Source organism: Medicago sativa, chromosome 6 (assembly GCF_051527215.1).
Source record: "Medicago sativa cultivar Bolivia chromosome 6, Bolivia_mono, whole genome shotgun sequence".
NCBI classification, from domain to species: Eukaryota; Viridiplantae; Streptophyta; class Magnoliopsida; order Fabales; family Fabaceae; genus Medicago; species Medicago sativa.
Window position 1 is genome coordinate 60,125,352 of NC_140754.1, and position 12,184 is coordinate 60,137,535.

Genomic DNA, 12,184 nt, shown 5'->3' on the forward strand with positions numbered 1-12,184 from the left:
GCTGGAGCTCACACATTTAAACGTGGAGAAGTGGAGTGTCCGGGGTTCGAACCTCGGCCCCTACATAAATTATGCAATGTCCCTGCCAATTGAGCTATAACATCTTGAATGGACATAACGCATGTTCTTCCCTTGATCATCACACACTCCTGGAAATGTGAAGACAACCATACTGGTTTCTCGGTTTCCATCACTTTTCTATGCAAAATGCATTTCCCTCTTCAATTATTAGATGCATCGACAATAACTTCATATTTAAGAATCTTGAAATTGAAGTTTTCAAGAGACTGATCATCTCTAGATGAATTGGTGCAACATGTAGATCAATTGTAGAACATCGACTGTTGGTACTCTAAAAGTTTTGTACAACTTTCACAAGGGAAGAACATGTACATGACACAATTGAAGTTGAAATATTTGTTGAATTAAAGTGCTACTGCTCGAACCATGTCCACGGCCCAGATTGATCGTCAATGCCACAAAACATATTTCTCAATCTCTCTTCTTTGACCATGTGAATATCCGTTGCTTCTAGATCCCTAAGTTTCTTTATTTTGGTTGAAAGATTAAACTAGATATCTGGCTAATATCTGCAAACATTGACATCACTAAAATTACAAATAAAAAAAACAATACAATTAACAAGTTTTTATAGGTTTATTTTACATAAGCAAAACAATTTCATCGGCACAACTTGAACATCTCTTTATTCATATTTCTTCATCAATTTAGCATAAGGAAAATTCTCCTAACAGAAAACTTTGAAAAAGTTTATATAAAAGAACACAAATATCTTTGATCAGCGTCGAATCATATGTAAGAAGAAAAATACCAATGCAAACCTGTCTGAAGTTTGTGATTCTGAGCTAGTTTCATATTGTATTTATAGATCATCAAAGTCTTTCTCCAAGTGCTTGTTCTTCATCCCAATCCTTCCGTTGTAATCCATAAAGCAAATCTGTCTTGGCCGCACTCCTTCAAATTTAGGGTCATCCGTTAAACTCAGAACACGAAATCACAGCCAGAATAAAAAACTCAAAATAACATCAAGACTCAGTTGAATAAATGGAAGAACAGAGAATCAAACACCAAACTCAACACAGTTTCTTCACCGCACTCACAGGTTCAGTGCAGGTGTAGCCGTGTAGGACTTGGTAACACACATACTTGTAGATCATCACCAAACCAGTCGCAGTTCGTGTGTGAAATCATGACAACTAATAGATAACTAATGGCTACATTTCATCTAATGGACACCTTTCCTTCAATATGTAAAGCGAATAACCTTTATCTTTCTAATATAGATATATATATTAGTCCCTTTTGATATTAAAAAATATAGGTTAGTGAAGACACCGCAACCTCGGGAATTTGGGTACTTTTGCAAATTTTAATCTTAATGCATGTTTTCAAACATTTTCCAATAAACCAGTAAAATAATATTCTAACCAATAACGATCAGTTGTATCCTGACACAGAAAAACAAATGTTGTAGATTAAAATCAATATTATGAAATCATTCATCAAGGACAAGTACATGTCATACCCTAATTTTGGACCTAAAAATACTAATCAATTCATCCTTTACAAGCCATTTGAACTGTCTCTGATCAATTGCATCTCTCCCTACATTTTATTTCAATGTTTTTTTTGCAAAATTCACATGTAAGGGTATTTTAGTTATTTCCTATGTCAATTTTCCCTCAGTCTTGCAAAATTTTGTTTGAGTCCTTTCAAATAGTCTGAATAAGTCTTCATTTCAATTCTACGTCAAAACCCTTTCCAAAATTGCATTTTGAAGTCGTTTTGAGTCAGTTTTGCCCCTAGGGGCATTTTAGTCTTTTCATATGTCTAAACCCTGTTTAAATTCTAAAAATTGTCTCCAAGTCTTTTATTTCGCTTGTATAAGCTCTTGTTTTAATCCCTTGTAAAAAAATCATTTTTAAATTGCATTTGAGTCATTTCGAGTCATTTTAGTCCCTAGGGGGCATTTTGGTCATTTCACATAAAATTGCTGATTCATTTTAATCTGCTTCGTTGTTTTAATCGTCTCGCTTTACGTTAATTTCCAATTTACTTTTTCAATTCAATTTTCGTTTTAATTTTTCATTTTAGTCCTCGCACTTTTATTATTTACATTTTAATCCCTTTTTAAGTTTGTTAGAGTCCAAGTGCCATGTGTCCAAATGCTATTGGTCCTTAAGAGTTTGTTACAAGTCTAGTGCCACATGTCTCATTCCAATTGGCCCAAAGCTTACCACATCACCTATATAAGTCAAACCCATAGTCAAAATTTCACACTAATCATTTTTTTACACCAATTTTTATTTTTCAATCACTTTTTCACAAAATACACAAAATCACAAAATCATTTTTTTTCTTTTTCCCTCTTCTCTCTAACCACCTCCTTCACCACCCTAACTAACTTTCCACCACCACTTCCTCCACCATAACAAACTTTCTTATCCTCCATCACCACCATCTTCAACCTTCAATTCACCACCACAATTCATCCAACCACACATAAACCCTTACCAACTCAAATCAATTCATCCTTTCTTCATATCATGTAAAACCGAATCTGCACAAACTCGAATTTACTTCCTCCTCCAAATTCGAAATCGGTCCACAACGTCCAAACCGATCTGAGGGAAGGAAAACAGCGGATCTGGAGGAACATAAGAAGAATCCAGAGAAGAAAGAGGAAATCAAATCAGGATCGGACCCAAACCTGAAGAAGGAGTTCAAATCAGAACCAGATCGGAGCTCATTCGAACTCAAGTGAAGAAGAACAGAACCGAGTCTATAGAAGGAGAGGTAATTCTTGTTCTTTGCTGTATTTAATCTCCGATCTAGTACGTATGTGATGTGTTTTGAAAATTTTGAAACCGGATTTGCGTTCTATGCGAAAAATGATATCCAAACATGTGTTTATTTTTGAAAATGGTGGAGGTTTGGATTCCGACGCGGCGGCGCCACCACCGGCCACCGTGCCGGAATTGTTTGGTTCGCCGGGGAAGAAGCTTCATGTGCGTTGCATTTTTTAACAGAGAGAGGAATGAACGTTTATTTTGTGTGGTATTGGTTACAAAAGCTGCTGATCCTTGTTTTTATACGTGATCCATTTTCTTTGACCCTACCCATTTCTTAAACCCATGCCTTTTGTTTTCTAACCGCCACCATTACTACTCTTCTTCTGTTTTGACTTTTCTCCATGTTTTTACTTGCTTAACCCCTTTGTATTGCTCCTGCACCCCCCATGTTCTTTGAAAAACCTTGTTCTTACGTATTAATTTTAAGTATTAATTTTAAGTATACTATCATGCATTCTTTAATCGAGTCTTTTTTTTTTCATATCATACTTAGTTTCTGTTATGCCTTCATGCATTTTTTTTTCTGTTATGTTTTGTTCAAATCATTTTTTTTAATATATCATGCATTTTTATCTAATTCATTTGATAGCTAAAGTTTCACTCCACAATATCTTGCATTTAATTTTGCTTTAATATTTCGATTTCCACTTTATGTCTTGATGTGATGCTTTTGGGCTTCTTATTATCTCACTACGTTGCTTTATTTCTAGTATAATCTCATGCATTTTCTACTTGCTTTTATTTTCATTTCTCCTATGCCTTATATTACTAACCACCTTGTTCCATGTTTCATGAGCATCTTTCATCATCTTCATCTCATTCTCCATCTTATATCCTTGGTTTTGATTTTTCTTACACTTTAAATTCCATACAAGAATTAGAATGTGAAAATTTAGGGTTTCTTGTAATATTTTACTTTTATGCAATTTTTAATTTCTTGCAAGACCATAGAATGTATCTAGGGTATGATGTAATAAGGACAATGGACTCTAATGATGTACACCGACACAAGCACCGACACATGCACACACATCACTATATAGTTAGAATATGCATGTTTAGATGTATGTTTAGGATTGTATGTTTAGATGAATGTTTAGGCTTTATACTTAGAAAAATCATTTTCCCAAAAAACTTGAACAAACTTCACTCAAACATTTTTCATAATAAACCTTGGGGTCAAAACCCCATTGAATTTTCCTTTTATTTTCTTAATCAAACTTCAATGAAAAATAATCAAACTTTGACTTCTTTTGCAAAATGACTAATCCAACCTCACAATTTCATAAGTCTCATGCCCTTGAGGCCCCTCTTTCTATTCTTCAAATTCCAATTTTCGAACTTAAAATCAACCAACAAAAACAAAAAACATTTTTGGAAGAGAACTACGGTGGATTTGATCCCTTAATCGGGTACGTAGGCAAGGAACAAAATTCCTTCAATTCAACTAAAATAAAAATCCAAAAACATTCTTCTCCCTCCAATTCTTCACTTAGAACACTCTTAGGTTTAAATAAACATTTTCAAATAGCATTTAAAAATAAAGCGCGCGCGTAGAAATTAAAGACGGTTCCTATAGGATACTATAGTCGTTATGGGTGCCTAACACCTTCCCGTAGCGAAAACAACTCCCGGACCTCGATTCTCAAGGGTTTTGCTTACTTTTTCCCTTCCCAAGAAAAAATAAGATATCACCGGTTTAAAATGTTCAAACGTAATCAATGTTTGACACCCGAAAACCAAGATAAAACAGTACATCTAGGATTAAAACAATCAAAATGCATTGTTATTATTCCACCAAAATTGACGAGAATTCTTTCTCAGCAACTCTTTTTTGAATGATTGGACTGCCAGGTATTGTCACTACCAAATCAACTGTTAAGGCAATTCTCCATGGCCATTACTCTATATAACAGTCAGGATCCTTCGATGTCTCCCCGAGGATAAGTAAACAAATGTTGTTCAAAGAAGAAAGGCATACTAATGTCCAAATCTGCAGATAATGAGTGTCCACAACTTTTCACAATCTCATCTCTAATATGATAGTTCTATAAAGTGAATTTATAGACGGAAGAAAACTCTAACTTTCTATACCTTCCAGCAAAATGGACAGAAAATTCTACACCACGTCCAATTAAGTAATGGCACTGTCAATTAGATAATTTAATATCACCTAGCACAAGTCAAAGATACACAGTATCTATAAAGGTTTCGGTAAACACATTTAGCAAAAGAAACAATAATAATAAAGTCTTATGCCTGTTAGATGAGGGAGGTACATAAATAAAATCATACAATAATGCAAAAATATAAATTCAAAATAAAAGTTTACAAAAATAAAAACCTCCTACCTAGTTTTAATTTTACAGTAGACCTTTCGCAATCATTTCACGAAGAAGTTTCTCTGCCATATCATTTTCATTTTTTTCGAACAGAGAAAGAATAACTAGTTCATAAGTTATAGCATTTGGAATGCAACCATTGTCTTCCATTTTTGACAGCAAGGCCAACGCTTCATCAAACAAACCCTTGTCACAAAACCCTTGGATCATAACAGTATATGTATAGACATCTAGATTATAGCCTTTGACCAAAAGAACTTCAAAAACTTTTCGTGCATCCTCTAGTCTTTCACTTTGGCAAAGTCCCTTGATAAGAATAGTGTATGTGCACAAATTTGGCTGAATAACCATGTCTTTCAATTTTGTTAATAACGCAATTGCATTGTCAACATGATGGTTTTTGCATAAAGCATCCAATATAGAGTTGTAAGTTATTATATTAGGTGGTTGACCTCTACAATGCATCTCATCGACTAGCTTCAACGCAAGAGAGATTTTCCCCAATTTACACAAACCATCAATAAGGGAATTGTAAGTTACCACATTAGGAATAATGTTTCTACAACGCATTTCTTCAAAGATATTTACGACTTCATCCATCATTTTAATCTTACAAAATCCATTAATCATAATAGTATAGCTCTGAACATTAGCAATGACTCCCCTTGAGGCCATACTATCGAATATATCCTTGGCCTTGTTCATTTCTTTAACCAAGCAATATCCATCCATTAAAGAGTTATAAGTAACAACATCAAGTATAACGTCATTTTTCATCATCACAGCTAACATCATTTTAGCTTCTTTCACCTTTCCTTCCTTACAAAATGCATCAACCAATATACTAAAGGTATACACATCGGGATTGATGTTTTCTGATGTCATTTTATATAACAAATCAACTGCATCTTTCAATTGACACATAATGCAGAAGCCATAAATTAAACTATTATAAGTGAAAACATCAGGAGAAATGCGCTTAGCAACCATTTCAGAATATAAATCAAAAGCATCATTAACAAGTTTAGCTTTGGACATACCATCAATAATGGTGTTATACATTACCACATTAGGTTGAACCAATTTCCCATCGACTTGTCTCAACAATCGTAGAGCAGCTCTTGTTTGTCCAACTTTACATAATCCATTGATTAAGGTCCCGTAACTAAATTCGTTCAAGTGAAATCCCTGCGCTACCACCTTATCATGAAACTGCAATGCTTGATGGATGTCACCTTTGAGACACAAACCCTTGATGAGTGTAGTAAAAGTTATGGCATTTGGGTCGTAACCATTTTTTAGAATCTTGCCGAAAACAGAAAATGAAAGAGAGTTTTGACCCAATTGAGAAAAGCAATTGATGAGGATGTTGAAAGTGAATAAGTCAGATGCAATTCCGTTCAATTCCATTTGATGATGAAGGGAAAGAGCAGTAGAGTGATGGTTAAGTTTGACAACGGAAGATAAAATCTTGTTAAATTGAAAGATGGGTGGAGTAGGATTCTTGTGATGGAGAAAGTGATTGAACGAGGATATGAGATTGTGTTCATCATCTTGTTTGTGATGCAATTGTGAGTATAGCCTTATTGAAGAAGGGAATAAACCAATGAAAATAGGGTATGGAGATTGTTGAAAATGTGAAAAGTTGGGAATGAAAACAGAGAAAGGAACATACCTCAAAGTATAAAATGACATGATTGTACTCGTTTGGATTGTAACCTAACGAATTAATAATGCCATTCCATTGAATCAATCGTGTTCTCTATTCAGTGAGTCCAGGTTGTTGTTTGTGTTCTACCACGTACACACCAAATGTCACTTTCTAAGAATTTTATTGCAAAAATAAAGGAATTTATTTAAATTTACTACTCCTCCATTAAAAACTTCAAAAAATAATTGCAATTTTTGTAAAGAAAATTTATCTCAAAACAATTTATTTTTTCAGTTTTCAATGCATCATTAATTATTATTATTTCCAATTATTATCACTTTCAATTTTTTTTCAAAGAGGCATGCAACATTCAATACTTAATACTTGATTTGTCCCAAAATATATGCATTATATACGTAACAAATTTTGATTATATTTTTCTACTATTAGTTGATTTTAAATTTTGAGTTTACTTCTAAATCTTTAATATTTTGAAACTTTGATATATCTTACTTATGAAACTATGATATATACATTGAAATATAAATAAAGACTAAAAAGTACAAAAACTCATTATTAATTCATTTTCTATTAAAGAAAAACAAAATAAAAGCCATTCTTTTAGCATCCAAGGAAAGAATTAATCAACTCTTTACTATTTCTAAATGATTCTACCGTAAACTCCTCCATTATTTTAGAAGTTAGGTTGAAGGAAGACCAAATATTTATATGAATCGTTCCTCGCTGCTTTACCTATCACCAACAATCTTTTATATTTAGATTAACAAGATACGCTCTCTGTTTTCCCAGTACCCCCAGGCTGTTTCTTCGTCAATTTTACACCGAGTCGTTCCCTTCTTTCATTCCTAATGTCAACGACTACTTTCCGCATTCAGTGGTATCCTCCATATATCAACAACCCTACTCAGCCCATCTTTGAATTTAACAAGATTTTAGCGTCACTTGTAAATATCAGTATCGAAATCTGGAAATAACTCTCTGGGTTTCATCTTCCTGCCATGATAAAATATTTATTCTTGTATCCTCCAAGTACCACGTGTCCTAAACTATTTCATTGTTTGGTTTTGCAGATCTTGGTATTTGATTAAAATTTATGCGGAGATGATGACAGAATTTTGTTGGAAGCCAACTTCGATAAGTTTCACTAGTTCCCTAATTTATTTTATTCTAAAATAATAGTAGTTACTTTGATGCTGTAATTAATTGTTATTATTTTAGATGATTCTATGTTAATTTCAAAACAATCCCTTTGATTTCTTCGATGTGGTTAAGAGACGAATTGACATCGTCCAAGGTTAGAGGATTAAATGTCGCACTTATTTTCTTCGCCACTTCAGAATAGCTTCAATACATGCAGAAAATATAGGTTTTGGGCATTATAGTGGCCTTGGTTGCTTACTGGTTCTACTCGTTCTAGCAATTATGCAGTTTCCACTTATTTCATGCCTTCTTTATGCATGAAATATTACGTGGTTTATACAATATAGTGTGACTACTTTCTTGGTTTACCACAGACCAATATGCTAAAGATTTATTATGATATCAAATAGTGCCGGACACCAACACAGATACGACACATGTGGTTGCACTAAATTATGTCTGTTGTTTTTGGATTTCCAAACTATTGTATTTGGATTTCCAAATTCTATTATCTACCGAAGTTGTTACTAGGTTGAGTCACGACCAGGTCGCTCTCTTTAAGACGTTTCGTGGCACTACCCAAAGTTGTGCAAGGTAGACTATCAACCACGCCGCCTCCAGGATAAAACAAGCCCAGCTACAACTGTTCAATTAACTACTGCACTGTAGAAAATCGTTCAAGAATTACACCCTCAAATATGGTACTAAGACCACTCTTTAATACTGAAACCACTTTAATATGGTATTATTACCATTCTATATGGTGCTAAGACCACTCAAATATGGTGTTTCCACCATTCTAACTTTTAAGTTCTCCAAACTTTCAATATGGTACTACGACCACTCAAATATGGTGATACCACCATTTCTCCTCAAATAGAAAAATATTTAAATAATTTATATACTGTTAAGATCATTCATAATTCCGACGGGACATTATTATTACGAAAGGGACTATGATCTTAATAGTACTCTTTATTCCGAAGGGACATATACTATCGAAAGGGACTATGAACTTAAGACCATTCTTAATTCCGAAGGGACATTAAACCGAAAAGGGACTATGGTCTTAAGAACACTCTTAAAAATATGGTTCAATCGATTGATCGAAGCCACTCGATACGGTACGTAACCGCTCTATTTGAAACCGAAAGGGACAGAAAGGAGTAGAAGCAGAAGAAACTTGTTAACACAAGTCGGAGGGAGAAGAGAATAAAAGAATTCCCGACAACTCAATGAAATTCTTTTCGGTGTGTTGAATGCATTGTGTGAGCTCTCTATTTATAGAGAAAATTCACAACTAATAAGTGAGAAACTTTGGGAACAAGTAATATGAGAAACTTTGGGAACAAGTAACATATTACTTTGCGATTAAGTAATTCACATATTAGATCTAGTACAAAAATATCTTAATTGAGTACTAAAATATATTAAATTATGTACCAAAATATTTTAGTAAAACTTGGGGACTAAGAAAGCACTTTCTAATAATGATTAAATTAATTATTTAATTTATCATTTTCAAATAATAAAATATATATCAATATATATATTTTTCTCTAGTGCTTATGTACCCCCATTAATTAGAGGTACACCCCCACTATATAAACACTACTAATGTGTGTGTTCCATCCGATGTGGGACTTCCACTTTTTTCAATTCACACAACACTAGTTCTACCCAACATGGGAATTTGTGTTTAGTCTTTTTAACTCAATTTCCACACATGTTCCAACAATGTCATTTTCACAAATTATTATCGATGTCAACGTATCGTTGTCCATGTCGTGTCCGGTGCCCGTATCTTTGTTCATGCTTCATATGTGAAACCAAAACGTGTAATGTACAATACCCTCTTTGGTAGCAAGTTATTATTAAATATAACTAATTCCACCAAAACAGCTAACAAACTACTAATTGTTTTTAGCTAATTTATTTTTACAACAAACTTGAGTTAAAAAACAACACTAACACCCACGTTTAAACTAAGGGTCGATTGCAAGAATAGGAATAGTCATGCTATGTTAACCTTGGCACCAGTAATGACTATTTTTATTTTCTTACCTTCAAATAACCTTTGTAAGCGTGTGATCTCTTTGTTGTCTACTACTACTATAAAAGCTCAAATGTATCCACTATTTTCATAGCCATCTCATTATTTCCCTCTGTAACGTCTCTTACTCGTGAAGTCTCCTTAATTCACCGGCCATTCTGTTTTTGTTCACTAATTATGTGAGCACAAAACCATTCAACCATGAACTTATTAAAAAAACATATATGTATCAAATTTCTCAAAATAAAATGTTTGACGATAAATTGCAAAGTATACATATTATTAAAGAAGATTATTACAAAAATCTTCTATAATAATCTTTATGCTTTGGTATTTGTCTTCAAACATTTTATTTTGAGACATTTGATATATATATTTTTTATAATAAGTAGATGGTTTTATGGTTCTGTGTTTGCATAAATAGTGAACAAAATATGATTGTCCGTTTAATTGTGAGCTCAAGAGGCTTCACGAGTAAGAAACTTTGTCGAGGAAAATATTGAGAGGGTTCTGGAAGGAGCGGAGACATTTGAGCTTGTATTTGTAGACAACACAGAGATCCCATGATTCCAAATGTTGTTTGAAAGTATGAAGATAAAGCTAGTTGTTATTGGTGTCATGGTTAGCATGACTCTCGCTATTGTTCTTGCAGTCTACCCTTGGTTCAAATGTGGGTGTTAGTGTTGTATTTTATTTCAAGTTAGTTGTAAACATAAATTAGTTAAAAATAGTTAGTAGTCGTCAGCTATTTAGGTGGAATTAGGTAGATTGAATAATAACTTTCTTAGCAAGTAAGATGCACAAGTAGTAATATAAAACCTAATGTTTTTACTTATACATCTTTGATGGATGGGAATTTAATTTCATGGTGAAAGAAGTGAATAAGGCCACATTTGTATGCAAAAATATGGCTCAAATGAGAGTGAATCCTAATGTTCATAGCTACAGTGTCATGATAATTAGCGGATTATGTAAGAATTACAACTTCATACACCTATTAACATACAATTCACATTTTTTTTTTGAAGAAGCTAAATAGCCCACCTAAATTGGCACCGGAGAGAATCGAACCTATTAGGGTGAATTTAAGATATTTGGGATCTTATATTTGAGATGCATGATAGGGGCCATCCTACAGTGGGATTCCCACTATTGTGATCACTTAAACTTCTTTATAAGATGCTTCAAGTTGACCATGCAATTTTATTTATTAACAAAAATTAAAGATCAAAGGATTCTACCAAATCAGAATCATAACCATATCATCTCATAATAATCATAATACTACACAACCACACACCTTACTAAAATAGCAATTAATTCCACATGTCAAAGGGGACCCATAAAATTAAAGAACAAACATTACTCCCTCTCCCTATCAGGCTACCCCTCTTTTTGAAACTTTGCATATGTCCATTTCATTCTCTCTTATTTTCATGTCAAAGGGGACCCATGAAATTAAAGAGCAGTCAAAAAAATTGGTCAAAACACGACCCACAACCCAAAAAATAAGGCAAAGATTACTCTCTCTCCCTATCTCTTTTTGAAACTTTGCATATGTCCTTTTCTTTCTCTCTTATTTTCGTTCTAAATTTCAAAATCTAGATTCCCCAATTTTTTTCTTAAAACAAATCATCTATCTTCTCTAGTCAGTCTTATCTCTATAAAACACACACTTTCTTTTTCTTCTTCTTCTTCATCATAAGCAAAATCCTATCAAAATCACACAAAATCATGAAATCCGTTCAAAATCGCAGGATTTTAAAGGATTTTGTTCATTTTTTGATACGGGTCTTAATTTGGGTGATGGAAAGAGCGGAATGATAGGATTTTAATAATCGAACCAAGGAGGTGGATGAATTGTTTGATAATGTTCAAGTATTATTGTGGAATGGAGTTGGTGTCGGTTCACAGGGTTAGCCCCTTTGTTTTACGAGTCGTGTTGGAACCCGAGAGAGTGTATTGCGAGGTAACGGGGAAGGTTTGTTTGTGCGATGCATGGTCTGTTTTTGGCAGTGGTTTTTTCAGGCTGTGTATTTTTACCTCAGTTAGGGTGTTGGTTTTGGTTGGGGTCTGTACGCATCCTAAATATAAATAGTGATCA

The 12,184-nt window shown here is 33.6% G+C and overlaps 1 protein-coding gene across 1 annotated transcript; it reads right to left on the minus strand.

The window, feature by feature from the left end:
• Positions 1 to 4,972: 4,972 nt before the first annotated feature.
• LOC146916017 (uncharacterized) lies at positions 4,973 to 6,910 on the minus strand. The gene has a single exon (XM_085716773.1). It carries the CDS (start codon positions 6,908 to 6,910, stop codon positions 5,237 to 5,239), a length of 1,674 nt encoding a protein of 557 aa, XP_085572899.1. The 3' UTR covers positions 4,973 to 5,236.
• Positions 6,911 to 12,184: the final 5,274 nt, after the last annotated feature.